Source organism: Ornithorhynchus anatinus, chromosome X1 (genome assembly GCF_004115215.2).
Source record: "Ornithorhynchus anatinus isolate Pmale09 chromosome X1, mOrnAna1.pri.v4, whole genome shotgun sequence".
Taxonomy (NCBI): domain Eukaryota; kingdom Metazoa; phylum Chordata; class Mammalia; order Monotremata; family Ornithorhynchidae; genus Ornithorhynchus; species Ornithorhynchus anatinus.
The window spans coordinates 76,125,855-76,150,034 of NC_041749.1; the positions used below are offsets into that span (position 1 = coordinate 76,125,855).

General features: G+C 44.7%; 1 protein-coding gene across 1 annotated transcript in view; it reads right to left on the reverse strand.

Moving 5' to 3' along the window:
- The window catches only part of NINJ1 (ninjurin 1), a 49,835-nt gene extending 28,707 nt beyond the window's left edge, over positions 1-21,128 (reverse strand). Inside the window, exons 1-2 of the mRNA XM_029051096.2 lie at positions 21,091-21,128; positions 20,715-21,006 (exon numbers count right to left, since the gene is read on the reverse strand). Coding sequence (XP_028906929.1) covers positions 20,715-21,006; positions 21,091-21,128 — 330 coding nt within the window. The remainder of the gene's footprint in view (positions 1-20,714; positions 21,007-21,090) is intronic.
- Positions 21,129-24,180: the final 3,052 nt, after the last annotated feature.

Sequence of the window (24,180 nt, forward strand, 5' to 3'; positions counted from 1 at the left end):
TCTGGTTTCCTAACCTTCCACTGGCTTAAAAATTCAGTGTCTGACAAAGATAAGGGGTAGAGAAGCTGATGGTATATCATGTCTAAAAGCTCCAGATCCTTCTCTCAGACTTTATTTGGCTTCGATGGAAGCGAATGAGCCTGTCTTGTATTGTGCTCAGTAACTACTATATTTCTAGAGTCTGCCCCTTCCTCCCATCCCTGCTGCTACCACTTTGGTTCAAGTACTTGCCATATTCCACCTCAACTGCAGCATCAGCCTCTTCTAAAAACTGCTTCTGCTGGCAGGCATGACTCTTCCACACTTCCACATTTCCCCGGAAACGGCACACCCAGGGTCAAATTTCACTCTTGTATTCTGCCAAATGCTGAGTGGCGTGCTCTGGAAACTCTTTGTGCTCAACAAATAGTACTGATTGATTACCTGTGCCTGTCTTTGGAGAAGTAACTTACAAACACATTTGGTGATGCAACTAAGCAACTGGCCCTTCTACTCTGACAGCTGCATGAGAGCAAGCTTTTAAGTCTTGATTTTTGATGATCAGGAGCAATATTAATGTTTCAAATGAGTTCAACTGGAAATCTTAATTTGTCATACATTTTAAGATAAAGAAAGCTGTTGCTGTTTAAACTTGTCTAGGGGAGAATAATAATAAATGTTATTTTCTATATGCAAAGCACTGACCTAGGTACAGGATGATCAGTTTGGCTACACTTCCCACCCCTCACAAGACTCCTAGTCTAACAGGGAAGGAGAATATACACTGAATCCCAATTTTACAGATGAGGAAACTGAGGCCCAGAGAACTTTAATGACTTGCCCTAGGTGACTCAGCAGGCAAGTGGTGGAACTGGGATTAGAAACCAGGTCCCCTGCCTCCCAGGCCCATGCTCTTCTACCAGTCTACACTAAGGAGATGGGAATGCACTTGGCTGAGTTTCAGCTTATCTTGATTAATTGTAGCAGTGTATATTATCAAGAAAGATAACCTTAATTTAACAAAAATTAGATAAAAGATGGAGCCCAGGTGAGTAGACACTGAGCAATTACTTATTATTCATTCAATCATATTTATCAAACTGTGTGCAGAGCACTGTAATAAATGCTTGGGGGAAATACAATAAAACAATAAAGTGACAACCCCTGCCCACAACAAGCTCACAGTCTAGAGTGGGGGAAACAGACACGATACAAATGGATATCAATACAAATAAATAAAATTAGAGGCATATGCATAAGTGCTGTGGAGCTGGAAGGAGGGAAGAGCAAATGGACTAAGTCAGGGTAACAGAGAAGGGAGTGGGAGATGAGGAAAAGTGGGGTTTAGTCTTGGAAGGCCTCTTGGAGAAGATGTGCCTTTAGTAAGGCTTTGTGGGGGGGGGATAGTAATTGGCAGATTTTAGGAGGGAGGGCATTCCAGGCTAGAGGTAGGAGGTGGGCTAGAGGTTGGCAGCGAGACAGGCGAGAATGAGAACAGTGAGAAGGTTAGCACAAGAGGAGCAAAGTGTGTGGGCTGGGTTGTAGAAGGCCAGAAGCGAGGTGAAGTAGGATGGCGCAAGGTGATGGAGTGCTTTAAAGCCAATTATGAAGACTTTTTGTTTGCTACAGAGGTGGATAGGTAACCACTGAGGACTTTTGAGGAAGGGGATGGAGGTTGATATGTCCTGAACATTTCTATAGAAAAATGATCCAGGCAGTGGAGTGAAGTACGGACTGGACTGGAGGGGAGCGAGGCAGGAGGTTGGGAGGGCAGCAAAAAGGTTGATGCAGTAATCTACGAGGGATAGGATGAGTGATTGTATTAACGTGGTAGCAGTTTGGATAGAGGGGAAAGGGTGTATTTTAGCGATGCTGTGAAGGTGGGACCGACAGGATTTGGTGATGGATTGAATATATGGGTTGAAAGAGAGGAGGCAAGGATAATGCCAAGGTTATGGGCTTGTGAGAGGAGAAGGATGATGGTGCCATCTACAGTGACAGGAAAGTCTGGGATAATGAGCTCTATTTTGGACATGTTAAATTTGAGGTGACAGGAGGACAGAGGTGTCTTTGAAGGCAGGAGAAGATGTGGACCTGGGGAGAGGGAGAGAGATCAGTGGAGGAAATGTAGATTTGGGTATCATCTACATAGGGATGGTAGTTGAAGCTGTGGGAGCAAATGAGTTCTCCAAGGGAATAAGAGTAGATGGAGAATGGAAGGGGATCGAGAAGTGAACATTGAGGGACCCCCAGAGTTAGGGGTTGGGAGGCAGAGGAGGAGCCCGTGAAGGAGACTGAGAATGAATGACCAGAGATCTAAGGAGAACCAGGAGAGAACAGTTAGTGAAGTCAGGGTTGGATAACGTTCCCAGGAGAAGTGGGTGGTCCACAGTGTCAAAGGCAGCTGAGAGTGCAAAGAGGATTAAGATGGAGTAGAAGCCGTTGAATTTGGCAAGAAGGAGATCATTGGTGACCTTTGAGAGGGTGGTTTCATTGGAGTGAAGGGGGCAGAAGCCAGATTGGAAGGGGTCTAGGAGAGAACTGGAGGAGAGGAATTTGAGATAGCGGGTGTAGATGACTCGCTACAGGGATTTGGAAAGGAATGGTAGGAGGGAGATTGCGTGATAATTGGAGGGAGGATTGGGGTCAAGGGAGGGTTTTTTTTAGGATGGGGGAGACCCGGGCATGTTTTAAGGCAGTGGGGAAGAAGCCATCGGAGAGTGAATGGTTGAAGGTGACTATTAGGGAGGGAAGAGGCGAGAGTTTTTATAAGGTGTGAAGGAATGGGGTCACATGGTGCATGTGGAGAAGGTGGCATTTGAGGAGGCAGGAGATCTCCTCTGCAGATACTGATGGGAAGGATGGGAAATTTGAAGAGGGGGCCAGGAGGGATTGACGGGAGGGAAAGGGCAATTTTAGGAAGCTCACACCTGATGGTGTTAATTTTCTTAAAAAGTAGATGGCCAGGTCATTAGCCCTGTCATTAGGGGCAAGGGATCGGGGAGGCAGGGGGGTAGGGGGCCTGAAGAGGGAGTTAAATGTCTGGAACAGCTGTCGAGGGCAATGGGCATGGGTGTCAATAAAGGAAGAGAAATAGTTTTGCCGGGCAGTGAAGAGGGCAGAATTAAAGCAAGGATAAACTTGAAGTGGACAAAGTCAGCCTGATATTTAGATTTCCACCAGCAGCGTTCTGCAGCTCGAGCACAAGAGCAAAGGAGGTGGTCCGCACAGGTGATCCAGGGCTGTGGGGCTGTGGGTAAGTGGTATGAGGATGACTTTTTTTAAAAAAATATTTGTATTATTTGTTAAGCACTTACTATGTACTAGGCACTGTTCTAAGTGCTGGGGTGGGTGTTCCACATGGGGCTCACAGTCTTAATCCCCATTTTACAGAGTAGATAACTGAGGTATAGAGAAGTTTAGTGACTTGCCTAAGGTCACACAGCAGACAAGGCACTTATCAAATTCACGGGGGGAAAGCCTCCTTTGGCAATAGGTCCCAATACTTTCAGTAATCTGGCCTCTTAGAGTGTTTAGACAAGATTACTCTAGACTAAGCTCATTTTGGGCAGGAATGTGTCTATCAACTCTGTATCACACTCTCAAAAGTGCTTAGTACGGTGCTCTGCACACAGTAAGTGTTCAATAAATACCATGGATGATGACAATGACAGTTACTGCCTGGGTTTGGGAGCTAGAGCAACTAAACATGACACTACTTCTACAAATAGTTGCTATTCATTCTAGATGTCTGAAAAAGAGCTGCAAAGACAAATTTTTATGTGTCTAGAGGTCTGGGCAGCCAGTACTCATTCTGTTATAAGAAAAGAATGGTAACCAATTCACATGTATGGAAAGAATCATATGGAGCACTTCAACCAGGGAAGTGGCTATCTCCTAGCAGCAAGAGCAAAAAAGCAGCAAGCAGCAAGCAGCAAGAGAACTGAGAGCTGAGCTGGCAGGTTGCCTGCTGATGACAGCTGAAAATGAACGAAGTTTTTATCAGGACAGTAAAAGCCTTTCTGTTTCAAGGGTTATCACGGCATGTCCTCTCTGTGCTCGTTTTGCAAGGAAAGCACAGGAAATGGATTTCATTCTGTGGTTGGAAGAACAGTATGCAACTGCTAACCTTGGCAAGAAATGATTTTTGTGAACAGTGTGGCAGCTTTGTCATTTCCAAGGCCACTGAGCTCAGAGACTACCTTCGCAAAGCACCTTTTCTTGCCTTCGGTGCCCACTGATTGGGTCTGCTTAGGGAAGGTGCATTTTTAGTGGACCAGTTCATTTTTGTCCCAAACTGGCAAGGGACCTAACTGTAAGTGCCACATATGGACACAGCTGCTGGACTGACAGAGAACATTTTGGGCTCTCCCAGCTCACTGGTCAGTTCCTGGAGACCTTGGGGAAATTTCTGGAGGCACTTGGGGATGGCTGGCAACGGACAGAGACGATAAGCACATCAGCCACTATCAATTGGCTAGATTCCTGGGCCAATCAAGAGGCATCACAAGGGCATTTCTTTCAGAAAAGCACTGTCCCCAAGACCCCCAATTTAACACTTTGCAGGCAATAAGTGGTATTTACTGAATGCTTAACTGTGTGCAGAGCACTGTATTAAGTGTTAGGGAGACTACAATAAAACAGAGTTGATAGTTATGATCCCTGCCCACCATACCAGCAAATCTACTTATCCTCTGGCTAACAAGAGTGCTTTCATTAGAACTTGAAAAGATACATTTGAATACTGCATTTTTTTCTCCACTGATATTAACTCTGCTTGTGCTCAAAGGCAATTTTTGAACTCTGGCCACTGAGAGACTAATGAAGGGGCATTTTTGTGCCTGGAGCTCATGGGCAGGAAATGGGTACGCCAACTCTGTTATTGGACTTTCCCAAGTGCTTAGTACAGTGCTCTGCACACTGTAAGTACTCAATAAATACCATTAATTGACTGCCACCAAATGGTTCAATAAATACAATTGAGTGATTGATTGGAAACTTCTTTACCAACCTTACCTAAGGGCACTCAAGTAAATTTTAGCCCCTGGCCCTCACTACTACCCTGCTCCTGGGTGAGAGGTAATGTACTAATGGATATGTTATGTGCTTTTAAATGGCATTGGAATGTGGTGTCATAAGGCAGGTCCTAATGTTCCTGTCCCCCCAGCCCCCCCAGCCCCAAGCATGCTAGGCAGTGGTCATTTTGCTAGTGGTGCTGGCTGACTTAGCCCTGGCATGTGGAAGGGAAGGAGCTGAATAAAACATAACCTCAAAATCACCACATTGCTCCCAGTTCCAACTAGCTCCTGTTGACAGTTTATAGTCTGGCATGGTAACCCATCTTAATTTTAGATGGCTGAACCAAGATACTCCCTACACCTCCCACCATTATCCTAACCTGTTATCAACACTGAGGAATGACGGGAAAAGAGTCAAGACACAATTCTGAATGTTTTAAGTCCTGGCTTCTATTTCTTTCAGGATTTTTGCTTTATCAATCATGTTTGCTAAACTGAAAAGCAGCTTCAAGAAGCAGGTCTTCTGACTGTTACCTATCAATAGCGCTATGCCTCTTTCTTATCCCCTTTCTCTTTTCTGAATGGAGTTTAAGTGCTTACTATATGCCAAGCACTAGGAGAAGCAGCATAGTGTAGTGGATAGAGAACAGGCCTGTGAGTCAGAAAGTCATGAGTTCTAATCCCAGCTCCACCACTTGTCTGTGTTACCTTGGGCAAGTCACTTCACTGCTCGGTGCCTCAGTTACTTCACCTGTAAAATGGGGAATAAGACTGTGAGCCCTATGCGGGACAAGGACTTTATCCAACCTGATTTGCTTGTATCCACCCTAGCGCATTGTACAGTGCCTGGCACATAGTAAGCGCTTAACAAATACTATTATTATTATTATTATTATTATTATTATTAAATGCTGGGGTAGATACAAGCTAATCAGGTTGGACACAGTCCATGTCCCACTCACAGTCATAATCCCCATTTTACATATGAGGTAACTGAGGCACAGGGATGTTAAGTGACTTAAGGTCACACAACAAACAAGTGGCAGAGCTGGGATTAGAATCCAAGTCCTCTGACTCCCAGACCTGTGCTCTATTGTCTAGGCCATGTTCCTTCTCACAGCTCCTTCTCTCCCCTTCTTTCCTTTAGCTCCATGTCTTTTATTTTTTTTAAGAGGAAGAAGACGGTTAGTTGTCATTGATGGTAATATTCGCAGAAACTTTATTTCAAATGGCTTTGGATGTTACTGATGTCACCTAGAAGTGAAAACTTTAGAGTCCCTTTGCCTAAAACCAGGAAAGATCATTTACAAACTTGTTCTGGGTATGGTATGGAATCCTTCTGTAGTTGAGATAGTATGGCCTAATTTTTGGAAGGGATAAGGTGTTTTATTTTGCTCATTTAAAAAAGTCAAATAGATTTGTAGGTACTTGAGGTTCTGGACACCCCAAAAGGAAGCCTTGGCAGAAAAAGCTTGAAACCTGCTGCCTTAGAATATTCTGTTAAAGTCACAGTCAAACTTTCCCCCGCCACCCCCTACCGCCCATAAACCCATCCCCTATAGTCCTTGAGTTCTTGTTAGGCAAGATATGCATGTATCTTCAACTATCCCTAGCCAACACAAATGTACCTTCCATATGAAAGAAACTCTTTTAAGTAAGTTTGCCTATTGAGATGCCAAGAGATGACTGAAAGTCATAAAGAAGATATTGGCAACACTGTTGGGAGAGGGAAGAATCCAGTCCATTCGTCAGTTTGTACCCAACCCAAAAAACATTCTGAGGAGTACTAACAGGAATAAACCAGTACTTGATTTTCCACCCTCTCCCACAACAAAATAATGTGACTGATTTGGTGCAGAGTATCTTTGCATCTGGTTATGAATAAGGGTGATAAGAATGGGTGTTTTTTTTTCCCTCTGTAGACAAAGTACTCTCCTGGTTCTGCAACTGCTCATCCCTCATTCCCTTAGCTGATTTTTCTCTACTCTCCTCTTTTCATATTCACTTGGAGTGCAGCAGCATTATCAAATACTTTTTCATGCTAAGCACTATACTGGATGTTTGGGGAACATACAAAAGAAGGAATAAGGACACAACTCTCATCTTCTAATGTCCTTTCAACTAGTGCATACATCTATATGCATACATCTTCCAAATCTAAATCTCCAGCCCTTGCCTTCTCAGATGGTCTTAATGTGACCAGAAGTCCTGAAATAGGTTAGGGCAGTCATAATTTAGGGATGCTCCATCCTGTCACCTGAAAACCACTCCTTCCTTTTTTTGGAGTAGTGAAAGAAGGGGCCCCACAGGCCTTCTGCCATGGTGCTGATGATAGTGTCATGGCAACATCCTTTTTTTCTTCTTGCCTTTGTGGCAGCAACAACCAACCCTGCTCCATGCCAGTTTTTCTGGCCCACCTGGGGATGTGAATGATGAGAAGTTTCTGTGTTGGAAACTTCTTTTGTCACACAGGCCCCAAGGATAGGCCAGAACGGCCACCACTGGAGCCAGGGTTGCTGCCATTTCTGTTTGGGTGGCAGCAGGGGAGGTGTCTCTGGATGAACTGGTCCATCCTGGACTGGACAGTTGCTGCTTCTGCCTATGTGGCAGCTGTGGAAGAGGGCAGAAGATGGAAGCAGCAGATGACTTCACTTTCCCTATTTGCCTCTTTTTTCTTTCTCACTTTTTTCCCTCTTTCTGTCCACCATTCCTCTGCAACCCTGTCTGCCGCCCCCCCCCCAATTTTTTTAAAAAATGGCCCTTGGCCCTCCTTAGATAACCAGAACTCCGAGCACTTTGCTAACTCTACAGTGATGTATTTCCTGCCTTTGGCCTGACCAACCCTTAAGCTTGACATGGACAAAACTGAACCCCTCATCTTATCCTCCCAAATTTGCTCCTCTTTCTAACTTTCCCATCACTGTTAACACCAGTGTCCTCCCAGTCACAAAAGTACACATCCCTGGTGTGTATTTTTTGTCATCTCTTATATACCTCCCTCACTCAAATTTTCCCTGTCTTACCAGTCCTTTCAGAGATATACCCCTTCCTTGAAGCAACACACTCTCATCACCTTCTGGCTGGCCCACTGCAACAGATTCCCCTTACTGGTTTCCTTACTTCCAGCCTCTCTCTTCTCCTATTTTATATTTGGCTGCACTTATCTTTTTAATTCACCGACTGGAACATATCACTCCACTCCTCAAATCTCCAATAGCTATCCATTGCTTCTTGCATAACAGAAATGGTCTATTTCCTGGGTTCAGGGGCTGGGTCAGAGGATCCTCTCCGTCCCTTTCCCCCTCACCTGAAGCCTAAGGGGGAGCCCTCTATCTCTCTCTCCTTATTCTCATTCTTGTCCTCTTCTCTGACTGTGTCCCCCCCGACCTTTCCTACTTCAATCTCACCCCCCCTTTCCTTTCTCCCTCCCCCTTCTTCTTTTTCCCACCTGCAGTTTGTTCCATGCTCCAAATGAAAAACGTCTCACTTCTCCCAAGCAAATCTGCTCACTCACCCCTCAATCCTTCTGCTTCTCCTTTGTTTCAACTCTGCTCAGCCACAGCCTTCCCTTCCTTTCCTTTTAAGTCACCTCTGTGACACATTCCCTGATTAACTGTCCAGCTCACCTTCTTGATGATGCCATGCCCTCAGCCACCTCAGTATTCTTCTGTATTTATTCATTTGTGAGTAATGGGCTTATTTGTTTATTTATAATCCCACATTCTTGTAACTACTGCATATTTGTCAGTTTGTCTCTTCCAATTGATTATAACTGCCTCAAGGAAAGGAAGTCACCTTTACCTTTTGATCAGTGGTCTTTGAGCACTTTTATTGTGTGCAGAGCACTCTACTAAACCTTTGGAACAGTACACTACAATAGAGTTGGTCAATGCAATCTCTGCCCACAAAGACTTCACAGACTACAGAGTAGCTTACATTTTAATATCCCAACAGCCACCTAGTAAAATGCTCAGCACAAGAAGCTGGTGATTACTGATGATAAAAGGACATGAAAACTTTCTGTGGAGAATCAATCTTTTGCATGCTCTGATTCCTTCAACCAGACATCCTGTTTCTGAGCTATTGGATTTACTCTGAATTGTAAATTATGCAGTATGATTTACAGCACTCCAACTTGTCCCTGAATAATTAATTGGGACATTAAAAGGGTTTGCCTGGATTTAAATCTTCTGGAAATGCCCAGTCCCTGCACTGTTTTGGACAAACTGAAGGCCTGAATGGGAATGGAATTCAGTGGGAAAAATGTGCACACCAGCTGATGCTTCACCTACTGGGAAAGGGGGAGATCAAGACATATCCAAGCACATTCCAACACCTATTTTAACCCACTTTGAAATCCATAATGAATTATATAAAAAATATATTTTTAATGGTATTTAACTGCTTACTAGGTTGGACATAGTCCCTGTCCCACATAGGGCTCACAGTCTATTTGGAGGAAGGAGGATTAAATCACCATTTTACAGATAAGGTAACTGAAGAACAGAGAAGTTAAGTGCCTTGCCCATGGTCACACAGCACACAAGTGGTGGAGTGGAATTAAAACCAGGGTCCTCTGAGTTCCAGGCTTGTGTTCTTTCCACTAGGCCACACTGCTTAAAAGAATATACTCCATTACATCATCCACCATCCTCTAGTAAATGGGAAGAAGAGAAAGATCTGGAAAAATATGTAAACTGACCATAGATGAGAGGGATTTTAGTACTATGTTTTTTTTCAACCATGAAAACTCTGCTTAGAAAGGTTTAGTAGCTAAAATGCAGTAAAGTGAGAGATTCCCAAACTAAATGCCTTTATTCACTGAGGGCCTCTCAAGCTTCTTCTATCTTCAGCTACTAAAATGGATGAGGATAGGGAGGAGGGAGCATCTTCAGTGACAATGGATTAGCAGGTGTTGGGCAGTAATCTGCCTTTGACTTGCTTGATAAAGACCCAGATAAAAGGTCTACAGTTTTCTAAATGGCAGGAAAAATCCAGTAAGTAAACAATCAGGACAGAAAGGGTATATAAACTGAGGAAAAGAAAAACTAACAAAAGCAGTCTATTAGCAGTATTGTAGTACTAAAGCAGGAGTTGTTAAAAACCCTGGGAGGGATGTCTTTTTTTTTAAAAAAAAAAGATAACCAAGGGCCAGATTTCTGTCTTCAAACCACCCCCAATCAAGGGCCAGATTTCTGTCTTCAAACCACCCCCAATTCACAAATAGCCCACAAAAATTACCTATTGCACCCAAGGGGACCCAACTAATGTCGATTTTATTGGCAAAATATACATTTTTCTCCAAAGGCAGCTAAAAAATAGGGTGATTTTGTACTAGCACTCTTTGTCACAATCCCATGTGGAAGGATTGTAGAGCATTTGGTCAAGACTTGAAGGCAGGTGTCTTGAGTGTGAGTTGTATTTTTTATTGCATTTTTTGCAAAATTCTTGCTCTCTGATTGGCTTGGTAGCCCACCTAATTGACAGCTGTTGCCCAAGAACGCTACACCTTGTGTCTCTCTTCCAGTCCCACTGTCAACCTGCTCCAATTCTGAGGACTACCTTGAGGCCTGCCAGATGGAGAGGAGGGCGTGGGGTGTGTGTGTGTATTTGTTGGGGGGTGGGGGGAAATAGAGTTCGGGGTTGGAAAAGTCCCAGAATGCTACCAATCACTCATTCAATCGTATTAAGCGCTTACTGTGTGCAGAATGCTGTACTAAGTGCATAATCAGATGGATTTGTTTGTAGAGCAAGTTCTGAATGGGACTGGGGGAATGAGACTCCAGAAACAATTAAGGTAAGAGGTGACACTACCACTGGGGTAGAAGGAAAGGCCTTGGCCCATAGGAGGGAGAGGCTTGAGAGAGGCAGGGCCTTTCCTAGGTGCTTAGAACTTGTTCATATTGTTCTGCGAACACTCTGAGGCCACACCAGAGTGCTGACAGTAGCAGGAGAGGGCAGCAGCAGGGTTCAGCAGCGTTAGGGTGGGGGCCTCTACCTCCGTTAGTGGTAAATGTAGCTTTGCACTTACCAAGTTAAAGTCACTTTCATCTAAAAAAAAAATTTCAAAAAAGACATCTGGTCCTGGGCAGAGACAGCCACTAAAAGGTTTCCCCCTACACTCACACAAACACACCCCATGGCTAACCAGTGGGAGGCAGTGTTTACACAATTACAGCTTATCTCAATATGTGAGACAATGGGCAAATTTTCCTGGAGGGGTAAAAAATATCTACTCAGTAAGAGATACAATATTTGGACAACAAAATGCAACTAAAATGACTTGCAAATTGGCTTAGATAAGATTTTAAAAAGGGGGAAAAAAAACCCCAAATTTCCATCTCACTGGGAAAAGAAATAAATCTTCAGGTTGCTAATTGAAACTGCCAGGAGGTTCTTTCCCTGATTTTTTAGACCTTGTTGTATTCATTCGGGTTTCTACCACTTTAGCAAGTCACATGAAACCAGGAAAAAAAATTATATTGGCTTCAACTTTTCCTCAAAGTAAAAGGGCAGTAATAGTTACAGATGCAAATAAATTAGAGCTAATTCATTCATTCATTCAATTGTATGTATTGAGCACCTACTGTGTGCAGAGCACTGTACTAAGCGCATGGGAGAGTACAATATGAGTTGGTAGACACTTTCCCTGCCCAAAACAAGCTTCGTCTAGAAGGGAGACAGACACTGATACAGATATGTGCATAAGTACTCTGTGGCTGAGGGAGAGCCAAAGAAAAGGTATGAATCCTAGGGCAAGGGGAACACAGAAGGGAGTAGAGAGGGGAAGCCCTCTTGCAAGAGATGTGCTTTTAATAAGGCTTTGAAGGTGAGGGGAGTGATCATCTGTCGGATGTGAAGAGGGAAGGCGTTGTAGGCCAGACGTGGGATGTGGTTAAGAGGTTGGCGGTGAGATAAACGATATTGAGATATATTGAGTAGGTTGGCATTGGAGAGGCAGAGTGTGCAGACTGGATTGTAGTAGGAAATCAGGGAGGTAAGGAAGGACAGGGCAAGGTGATTGAGTGCTTTAAAGAATATGGTAAGGAGTTTCTGTTTAATGCAGAGTTGGATGGGTAATCACTGGAGGGTCTTGAGGAGTGGGGAAACATGGACTGAACAGTTTTGTAGAAAAATGTTCCCAGTTGAAGTGGGAAGAGACAGAAGGCAGAGAGATCATTAAGGCTGCTGATTCAGTAATCAGGACAGGATAGGCTAAATGCCTGGGTTAACATGGTAGCAGTTTGGATGGAGAAGACAGATTGAGCAATGTTATGAAGGTTGAACTGACAGGATTTGATGACAGATTGAATGTGAGAGATATTGAGGATAACAGCAAGGTTATGGGTTTGTGAGACAGAGAAGATGGAAAATGAAATTCTATATATCTAGGTGGCAAGTACTGAGAAGTGTTGAACATCATGACCTCGGTGGAAAGGAAACAAAAACCACTGCAAACCATTTTGGCCCGAGCCAGGCTTCACTCTGGAAGCCTGAGGCCAGAAGATGCTTCCCACTGTCACGGTCACCACAGACTCCCTCTGATCTAAATGGGGTTTCTTCCACTACCTTCCTCCCCTAGCCCTGAAAAATGCTGCCACCTTCCAAGATTGGAGTGGCCTCTAAGGAATAAGAGTGGTATGACACTAGTGGCAACATTGCTCTGGAGGAGGAAGACTGTATTTTTGGGATGTCCTTGGCCAGGAGATGGAATCCACTGGGCCTGGGGTCTGGGACAGTTGCTTCCCTTATCACAATTGGGTTACCATGGGGAAATGAGTCCTCCTCTCCCTGGTAAACATCTTTCAATTATTCCATGGTACATTCCCTAACTTGTAGCTTTAGGGCTCTCCTCTCTAGTTCATACTTCACCCTGCTGCCAGGATCATTTTCTAATAAAAAAAAAATCTGTGCTTGTCTCCCCACTCTTCAAAAACTTCCAATGGCTGCCCATCTAGCTCCGAATCAAGGAGAAACGTCTCATCCTCGGCTTCAAGACACTCAATCAGCTCATCCCCTTCCTACCTATTTAAATGCTCCTCTCACTTTCGACCCCGTGCTCCTACCCTTTCTCCTGCCTGGAACTCTCTTCCCCCTTCATAGCCAATAGACCACCACTGTCTCTTTTCAAAGAGCTACTAAAATTGTAACTCTCTGAGGAAGCTTTCCCTGACTGACCCCTCATTTCCCCAACCTGATTCTCTTCCCTTCTGTGTTATCTAGGCACTGGCTCTCATACCTTCTATGCATTTTGGTACTCACCCCACCACCACAGAATTTATATACATAGCTTTATATTCTGTTGCTTCCCCTCCCTGTAATTTCTTTCAATGTCTGTCTCCCCCATTAGAGTGTAAGCTCCTTGTGGGCAGGTATCACAAGTCTACCAACTCCGTTGTGTTCCTTGAAAACATGGATAGATTGTGAACAGCTGTATCATGGGGTACATTTCCCCACAGACTCACATGTTACAAATTGGAATCTGTTTCAAGACCTTTGAAAAGTATATGAAATTCCTTTCTGTGCTATACAGCACATTCAGCATTACTAAACTGTTTCATTTTTGTTAAATTCTGGTCATTACAACACTAAATGTGGAGTTGTAGTAAGATTATGAATCTTTGCAGGGAACTACAGAAGTAGAATTATTTTTCAACATTTGAGTGAAGAATTTTATCCAACAAACAGCCTTCTTGTTTTCATGAAGTACCCTGTAGCAGGTCAACTTCTTCTGAACACTTTTTCCCCACTTTGGATCTCCTCTCTCCATCAGGCTCTTTTTTCAGTCATTTTTATAATTTCAACTGTTTTCTTTAAAATTAACATGAGATTTCTCAATCCCCAAATTTTAGTTGGTGTCAGAGACCACAGCTTCTTTGCCTGTTCTGGTATCTTGCAATGGTGCATTAACTCACTGAAGTGTCAAACAAGAATGGTTGTATTACTGGGCTGTATGTATCATAGGGTGACTGTAACCTGGGATAGACTTGTAAACACCATTCAGAGGCTGTCAAAGCATTTTGTAGATATGATAAAAAATGGAGAGGCTGTGATTTTTTCAGAAGTCATATCTACTCTATCTACCCTAGACAATTATCCTTCCTAGTTCTCATCCTTTCTGCTATCTCTACTTAAAAGATATTTGTACTTCTTCTGGTTGCCTCCATTCTCCTTCCTCTAGATGTTCTGCCTCTATCTGACATTAAATCCAAGTTTCCAAATGTCAAGCTGACAGCAGCTCCTACTATCTTAATAGAAAGAACATTGCCTATCTGCAGATATTAATTTTTTATTTTTTTGGTGTGCTTGCTGGGAGTAAGAAAACACATTCTCAGGAGTCCCATGGAATGTTGCTTTTTATATCTCTTGCAGACAAAATAATGTGACCATGAAATGGGTGGAATGGAATCAAAATTTGGGGTTTTATCTTGCCACCTGAAAAGCCTACACAGGCATCCTGAATACAAAATCTGGGGTTTCATTGTGCTACCTGAAAAGCCTATTTTCTGCTGGGGTGGCAAGACGGGACTTCATATGCCCAGGCCCATGGCAGCGATGGCACCAGCATTCATTCCTTCAATTGTATTTGTTGAGTGCTTACTGTGTGCACAGCACTGTACTAAGCGATTGGAAGAGTACAATACAATCATAAATAGACACATTCCCTGCCCACAACAAGCTTACAGCATAAAAGGGAGGGGGAAGGGAAAGAGGAGGAGGAGGAAGCTTTATTTCAATTGGACTGTTTTAGACTGTTGTACTGCAGTCAGTCTTTGAGGCCTTTGTGTTTTCAGAATATCCAGTCAGGAGTCCTGCTGTAAATTGGCAAGGGAATTGCAGAGAGAAGCAAAGGAGAAACTAGAGAAGCAGCATGACATAGTGGATAGAGCATGTAACTAGGAGTCAGAAAGTTGTGTGGTCTAATTCATTCAATAGTATTTATTGAGCGCTTACTATGTGCAGAGCACTGTACTAAGTGCTTGGGATGAACAAGTCGGCACACTGAGTCTGGGAGCCCCATGTGGGGCAGGGAGTATGTCCAATCCAATTTGCTTGTATCCACCCCAGTACTTAGTACAGTACCTGGCACACATTAAGTGCTTAACAAATACCACATTACTTCTCCAGGAAAGAAAGAGGCTGACTCACTACCTTTTGCAACAGTAAAGGGTAGGTTCTGGATAAATCCTAGCCATAGAGAACGTGTCTACCAGCTCTGTTATATTGTACTCTCCCAAGTGTTTAGTACAATGTTCTGCACACATCAGAAGCACTCAATACGACTGATTTGATCCTAGCTCTCCAAAGTTTCCTCTGGTCGAGTGGAGACAAAATCTCTTTCTTCTTTCTCCAGGTGCTGGTGAAGTGAGAGGCTTCTGCCTGGCACAGTGGATAGAGTAAGGGCCTGGGAGTCAAAAGGTCATGGGTTCTAATCCTGGCTCCACCACTTGTCTGCTATGTGACCTTGGACAAATCTCTTCACTTCTCTGTGTCTGTTACCTCATCTGTAAAATGGGGACTGAGACTGTGAGCCCCACATGGGACAGGGACGGTGTCCACCTCGATTTGCTTGTATCTGTCCCAGCACTTAGTACAATGCCTGGTACATAGTAAGTGCTTAACAAATACCATCATTATCATTCCTCAGGTCTTGGAAGTCGGTACCAAATGGTAAGAGGGCACTATTGCCTAGTTAAAATGACGGAAAGGGCCAGGACCACTGTACTCTGCTGCCACCACCCTATTTCAATTGACCTATTGTGGGTGGGGCTGCTTGGATAGTGGCAAAGGATAAATTTTCTCCTCCCTTTCTCTTCTTTTCCCCTCTCCCTCCACCTCTCTTTTCCCTTTTCCCTCTCCATTTTATTCGCTCTCTTTGCTCTTTCCCCTCTTCTCTGCTCCCCCTCCCTTCTCTCTGCCCCGACATTTTTTGGGCTCTGTTTCCATCCCTCCAAATGTGACCCAAAACCTAGCACCTCAAGTCAAGAGTAGAGCCTGAAAATGTGCCTCCCTTGGTCTCTACACTCCATTTCACTTATACAGGGACCATGCAAATTTGTAATGGATTCCTCCTTCCCCAAATTTTAATACTTCCTCTTTGATTTAGGTGAAGCAGAAAGAGGAAAGAATTACAACTCTGAAGAAAAAGGTTCCCTGAACGTTCACTAGGAAATGTGTTTCTGGAGTACATTATTCGTAGTTTAAAATGATTAACTGAGATGTAATCATTAAAAGAAGCTTTAAGAAAGATGTATTGCAGCAACATTTATTAAGTTAAGGCATTCTTTACTATGTGTACAGCAGGGTACTAAGTACTTAGAAACATACAATAGAAATAAATGACAGAGGCCTGCCCCTAAGGAGATTAGATTTCTAATAGGAGTCACAAACCATTTGTGCAGACAGAGCAGTTTTTGTGTGAATGAGTCCTGGAGCCTCATGATTTTCTTGGAAAGTGTGACCTTTTTTCTTTCCGTAGACCTCAACTGCCTTGGTGACCATCTGGCTAGCTGTCCAATCATTATAATGATAATTGTGGTATTTGTTAAATCAATCAGTGGTATTTGAGTGTTTGCTGTGTTCAGAACACTGTACTAAGCGCTTGGGAGAGTAATAATAAAAATAATCATGGTAATTAAGTGCTTATTATGTGTCAGGCACTGTACTCAGCGCTGGGGTGGATACAAGCAAATCAGGTTGGACATAATAATAATAATAATAATGGTATTTGTTAAGTGCTTACTATGTGCCAAGCACTGTTCTAAGCACTGGGGTAGATACAAGGTAATAAGGTTGTCCCACGTGGGGCTCACAGTCTTAATCCCCATTTTACAGATGAGAGAACTGAGGCACAGAGAAGTTAAGTGACTTGCCCAAAGTCACACAGCAGACAAGTGGAGGAGTCGGGACATGGTCCCTGTCCCACACAGGGCTCACAGTCTCGATCTCCATTTTACAGATGAGGTAACTGAGGCACAGAGAAGTGAAGTGACTTGCCCAGAGTCACACAGCAGACAAGTGGAGGAAGCGGAATTAGAACCCATGACATTCTAACTCCCAGGACCTTGCTCTTTCCACTACACCATGTTGCTTGTACAACAGAGTTAGTAGATGTGTTCCCTACCCACAATGAGCTTACAGTCTAGAGGGGGATACTGCATTAATACTGCAGAGAAGCAGCGTGGCTCAGTGGAAGGAGTACGGGCTTGGGAGGTCATGGGTTCTAATACCGGCTCTGCCGCTTGTCAGCTGTGTGACTTTGGGCAAGTCACTTCACTTTTCTGTGCCTCAGTTCCCTCATCTGCAAAATGAGGATTAAGACTGTGCGCCCCACGTGGGACAAGCTGATCACCTTGTATCCCCCCCAGCGCTTATAACAGTGCTTGACACATAGAAGCGCTTAATAAATGCCTTCATTAAAAAATTTTGAAGCAGCATGGCTCAGTGGAAAGAGCATGGGCTGGGGAGTCAGAGGTCATGGGTTCTAATCCCGGCTCTGCCGCTTGTCAGCTGTGTGACTTTGGGCAAGTCACTTAACTTTTCTGTGCCTGTTACCTCATCTGTAAAATGGGCATTAAGACTGTGAGCCCCACGTGGGACAATCTGATCCCTTGGATCCTCCCCAGCGCTTAGTACAGTGCTTTGCACATAGTAAGTGCTTAACAAATGCCATCATCATTATTATTAGTAGTATAAACAAATAAATTACAGATTTGTATATAAACGCTGTGGGGCTAAGGGTGGGGCTAATCAATTGTATTGAGCACTTACTATGTGCAGAGCACTGTAATAAGTGCTTGGAAGAGTACCATATAAGAGTTGGTAGGCACATTCCCTGCCCTCAATGAGCTTACAGTTTAGAGGGGAACACAGACATTGATATAAATTAAATTACAGATATATACCTAAGTGCTATAGGGCTGAGGGAGGGGTGAATAAAGGGTGAAAAACCAAGTGCAGGGGCAACACAAAAGGGAGTGGGGGAAGGGGAAGTGAGGGCTTAGTCGGGGAAGACCTCTTGGAGGAGATGTGCTTTTAATAAGGTTTTGAAGGTGGGGAGAATGCCCAACTGCCCAAAGGGTACAGATCCAAGTTAATATATACTAAACACTGTGTTAAGCACTATATTATGCTCTGGAGTAGATGCTAGATAATCGGGTTGGGCACAGTCCCTGCCCCACATGGAGCTCACAATCTATGTAGGAGGGAAAGTAGGTATTGAATCTCCAATTTACCAATTAGGAAACTGAGGCCCAGAGAAGTTAAGTAACCTGTCCAAGGTGACACAGCAGATAAGTGACAGAGCTGAGATTAGAACCCAGATCTTGACACCGAGGCCTATGCTCACTACACAAGGCATGCTGTTACTAGCCCTCTATTTCTAATATTCCCAACTCCTAAAAGGGCCATCTGCTCCGGAGCTGAAACTTGAATGATGGACATTGAGTATAGCTCGTAGTAGTCAATGAAGTCATACGTTCCTAAGAAGTCTACTTTTGTGGTCAAAACGATAGACTTGACAGAAAATGAGTGATCTGTAATGAAGAGCATGTACTTGAGCAGAATCTAACCTACCCCTCCTAATTTCTTGCCAACAGATAATAAGGCTATTTTGAGGGAAAAACTGTGCCTAGATATTTTAAGAGGTCCCACCCTTAAATCTCCTCCAAATCCATCTCTGACCAACACTACCAGCATCTCCCATCTCTTCTGGGGAGATTCCAATCAATCTGAGGTCCCATCCCTTAGGAAACTTCAGAGAGCAGAACTCTTAAGAATGGCAAGAAGAGGGGTGGGGAGGGGGGAAACAAGAGGGATCTGAAAACTCATGTTCAAACACTAGCCCCACTGCCCTGAGTGACAACAGTTACCCAGAATCCCACTCACTGGAAGGTGTAAGGCCTTCTGGAACAATTGCTCAGATTGGCCTTGCCCAGGGCAGTCCTGTGTGTATCTCCAGTGGCATACCTTATTTATTTTGTTAATGAGATGTACATCACCCTGATTCTATTTATTTGCTATTGTTTTAATGAGATGCTCTTCCCCTCGATTCTATTTATTGCCATTGTTCTTGTCTGTCTGTCTCCCCTGATTAGACTGTAAACCCATCAAAGGGCAGGGACTGTCTCTATCTGTTACTGATTTGTACATTCCAAGCGCTTAATACAGTGCTCTGCACATAGTAGGTGCTCAATAAATACTATTGAATGAATGAATGAATATGCCTCTTGTCACATATTTGCTGTGGCTGCTTGAGGGTGAGCAACAAGTACAGGAGCTTGCAGAAAATTTTATATTCATCAGGTTTACTAGTTATTAAGCTATTTGTATGAGTAGTTTCATTGGTGTTTGCAAGTGAAACATAAAGCTGAATCAATGAAATCAAGACCCCTTTGGTAGAGTGGACTTAGAGCTACAGTATACCATGAGCAAATAATAATAATAATGTTGGTATTTGTTAAGCGCTTACTATGTGCACAGCACTGTTCTAAGCGCTGGGGTAGATACAGGATCATCAAGTTGTCCCACGTGAGGCTCACACTTAATCCCCATTTTCCAGATGAGGTCACTAAGGCACAGAGAAGTGACTTGCCCACAGTCACACAGCTGCCAAGTGGCAGAGCCGGGATTCAAACCCATGACCTCTGACTCCTAAGCCCGGGCTCTTTCCACAGAGCCACGAGGGGCAGTGACATATTATAATAATACTTGTTAGGCACTTACTGTGTTGAGTGCTGAGGTAGCTACAAGAAAGGTCGGGAGGGAGAGAAGGGGACAGAGGGAAAGAAGCAGAGGCAACTTATTTAGCCCCCATTCTTATCCTGCTGCTGCCACCACCGCCACCTGACACCAGCAGAGCTGTTCCTTCCCAGATGGAAACTCCAAGCAATGTCTTGGAAGGAAGAGTTTTGCTAGGATTGGGCAGTCCCTGCCACTTCCAGCTCCACCACTTTCCAATCCAGGTGACGGCAGCAGCAGCAACAACCACAACCCTGCTGGAATCGAGACATTCCTTAGAGTTTCTGAAGTGGCTGGATAATGTTTCCAGCTATTCCTGAAACTCCCAGGTAGGGCCTTTAGAAGGGGCAGCTAAGGTGATCATAGCATGGCCACCGCTAACCTGGTTGAAAATTAGTCCATTAGGATGAGGGTGAGTGTGAGTTGGGGGGGTGGGGGGGAGGAAGAGTGCCTTAAAAAGGCATAGTCGAGTAGCCATGCTCCTCGTGTTTCTGTTTCCCCCACATAGCTCCGTCTCTCTGTGTGTCTCTTTCCTCCCTTCAAGTTTATCAGAAGCTCAAACAGAAGATACCCCTTATTCTAATTTCCCCTTTTCTAGGCTGCTCATTTCTGGAGTTTAAAAAACAAAACAAAAACCTGACAAAACGAGTGTGGAAAGGTGGGGAGGGTGGAGGAAGACCCACTCCACGAAATGCCACCTGGCTCAGGCCCAGGAATTATGAACTTAAAAAGTGGCTGGGACTAGATTGCCCTTTCCGGCAGGAAGTGCAAATAATATGCCAATCTTGCGGTCGGCAACCCTCCCCATCCTGCAGTAGGCGTCGATGGGGCCCTTGCGGAAAATCCGGGCACGATCCAATTCCCGTTAGAGCAGGGGCGCTGCGGCTCAACCCTGATACCCGCCCCTGTGCGACCCCCGGGGAGAGGGACGGCCATCCAGCCGCGGGCACTGCAGGGGGAGCCCACCGCGTGTCTTACCCTCTCGACAGCCCCCACCTCCCCGTTCAGCTCGAATTCCTCCGGGCCCGCCGAGTCCATGATCCCTTCGCCGCCGGGGCGCTCTGCTCCGCAACAAGCTGCGGCAAGACTGGCCACGATCGGATCCGGTCGTCGGTCCCTTCCCACTCGGGACTGCGCGGAAAGCCAAGTGGGGAGGGGTGTGTGTGCGTGGTTGGGGACGCTTCCCTTTACCTCCGTTTTTTGCCACCCCCGCCCCCCGCGGCCCCAGAAGAGGGAGGGAACTGGCAAAGACCCGCCACTTCTAGAGGCCCTGGGAGGAGGCGGGGGCAGGAAAAACAAACAAAAAAAGCGAAATGCCAAGGACGAAGAAAAGCCCACAGTGGGCGGGACTCACCCAGCTTCTCTGTTGGAGAAGACGCGGGAGAAGCTCATCCTAGGATTCAAAGCTAAAAAGCTACGGCCGGCCTCCTCCCCTCCACCCGGCAGTGATCCAAAAACAAACATAAAAACCCAAAACCGAAACAAAACAAAACTCTAGACTGCAGTTGCGGATCAGGGCCCGTCGCCACCCTTATTTACTTGGGTTTTTTATTTTGTTTGTCTTTTGGCCGAGGAGCAGCTGCCTTAATAACAGCCGTGCAAATTAATAGAAGGGTGGGCACGGTCAAGCAGGGGCAATCCAAAATCCTGAGAAGCGTCTCCGGTTGTCTGCAGGGAATGTGTCTGCCAACTCTATTGTATTGTACTCTCCCAAGCACAGTGTACAGTGTTCTGCTCTCAGTAAGCACTCGAAAAATGTCACTGATGATGGTCTTTGTCCCCTATAGTAAGCAATACATAGCACAGAAGCCTAACATGGCTTCCTTAGTGTGGATGACAGTACATTCCTACCTAAAATAATAGGGGTGGCATAATGGTAGAGGTTTCTTATAGATCTCCGATCCAAGAGAGCCATCAGTACTGCAGAAGAGAACTCAGAGGTAAGGAAGAACTTCCTGACAGGAGAATTGGACCCTGGGTCAGGTTATCTGGAGAGCCTTCAAAAATTTATGGACACACTTGCCAATGATGGTTGAGGGACTTGCCTATCTAGAGGGAGGAGGCTAGACACAGGGACTTCTTGAGATCCCTTTTAATTCTGGTTGGGGTTTTTTTTGTTGTTGTTTATGAAATTGGATGGCACTGATTTACCATCAAGCATTACTCTTAGCTTAATTGGTGTTTTGCCTCTTTGTGTTAGCTTCTAAACATGGTCTAGGGCTTCTCTCTGCAGCTCGATTATCAGAGTTCCTCCGGATTCAGTAACCCATATCTAGCCTTAAATAAAAGCACTCTCATAAGAGTTCCTTTTTGTGGATGTCTGCTAGATAAACTGGAACCTAAGGTTGTCCCTTCTAGTGGTGATGATAATGTTCAGCAATACTGATTACACCACCTACTACACAAAGTATTGCTTAAGCCTGGGCTAGAAGGGAAGGGAAACTTCTGGCTTTAAGTTCAACCTCAAACTAGGTGACATCTGGAATGCAGAAATAGGTGATATCTTACAGTGGGGGGGAAAACAAAAGGGAGGAAATGTAGGGTAGGGATTCTCTGTGCCTAGTCCAGTGAAGCAGAGATGAGCCACATTAGACAATGTGGGGATTTACTGGCTTTATCGTGACTTTGAGACTTGATGGGAAATAAATATAAAGAGGCCATTGGATCTAATGGTTTAGAGGAAAGGGGCCAGGAGTCAGATTTCAATTATGGTCTAAGTCGCCCGTTCACTGAATTACCACAGAACAGGACCTCACATAGCCTGATTGTAAGATTCTAAATCAAAGCAAAGCCATGAGTGGGTGGGAGTGGGAGTGGGGGAAAGGCAACAGTGGAAAACAGATGATGATAGTGTACCTAGCCCAGGCTATCCAGTCATCTGATGTTTCTTCCTTTACTGCTGATCTTCAACAATGAACAAACCTCTCCATATTTGCTGTGTATATTAATCACGTGACTATCAGTGAATGACCTGTCCATTTTGGGGCTGATGCCTGATACATTTTTAAGCTTTATCTGGCTATGATGTGAGCCTGCCTGATCTTTTCCCACAATCTACAGAAGTGGCTCCTTGCAATCGACCAATCTCTCAATTGCTTACTGCATGCAGGGCACTGAATGAAGCACTTGGAAGAGTACAATGCAAAAAGTTGGTAGACAATCCCTGTCCACAAGGAGCTCACAGTCTAGAGGGGAAGGCAGACATTAAATTACAGATAGGGGAAATGGGAGAGTATAAGGATATGGACATAAGTGCTGTGTGGGTGAATATCAAGTGCTTAAAGGGTACAGAGTCATTCAATCATATTTATTGAGCACTAACTGTGTGCAGAGCACTATACTTATCTCTTGGGAGAGTACAGTACAACAGTAAACAGTCACATTCCCTGCCCCCAATGAGTTTATGGTCTAGAGGCAGGGAGACAGACATCAAAACAAATAAATAAAATTACAGATATGTACATAAATGCTGGGGGATAGGGAGGGGCAATGAATAAAGTGAGCAAGTCAGGGTGACATAGAAGGGAGTGGAAGATAAGGAAAAGTGGGCTTAGTCCGGGTAGGCCTCTTGGAGGAGATGTGCCTTCAGTAAGGCTTTGAAGGGAGGGAGAGCGTTCCAGGCCAGAGACAGGACGTGGACGAGGGGTCCGCAGCGAGACAGGCGAGATTGAGGCACAGTGAGAAGGTTAGCATTGGGGAGTGAAGTGTGTGGGCTGGGTTATAGGAGAGAAGTGAGGCGAGGTAGGAAGGGGCAAGGTGGTGGAGTGTTTTAAAGCCAATGGTGAGGAGTTTTTGATTGATGTGGAGGTGGATGGGCAACCACTGGAGTTTTTGAGGACCAGGGTGACATGTCCTGAACAGTTTTGCAGAAAAATGATCTGGGCAGCAGAGTGAAGTATGAACTGGAGTGGGGAGAGACAGGAGGCTGGGAGGTCAACAAAGAAGCTGATGCAGGAATCTAGGCAGGATAGGATGAATGATTGGATACACCTGGTAGCAGTTTGGATGGAACGAAAAGGGCAGATTTTAGTGATGTTGTGAAGGTGGGACCTACAGGATTTAGTGAAGGATGGAATATGTGGGTTGAATGAGAGGAGTCAAAGATAATGCCAAGATAACAGGATTGTGAGACAGGAAGGATGGTAGTGCCATCTACAGTGATGGGAAAGTCAGGGAGGACAGGGTTTGGGTGGAAAGATAAGGAGCTATGTTTTGGATATGTTAAGTTTGAGGTGATGGGAGGACAACCAAGTAGATATGTCTTGAAGGCAGGAGATTCAAAACTGGAGAAGGGAGAGAGATCAGGACTGGCAATGTAGATTTGGGTATCATCTGCATAGAGGTGATAGTTGAAGTCATGGGAGCGAATGAGTGTAGATGGAGAATAGAAAGAGACCCAGAACTGAGCCTTGAGGGACCACCACAGTTAGGGGGTGGGAGGAAG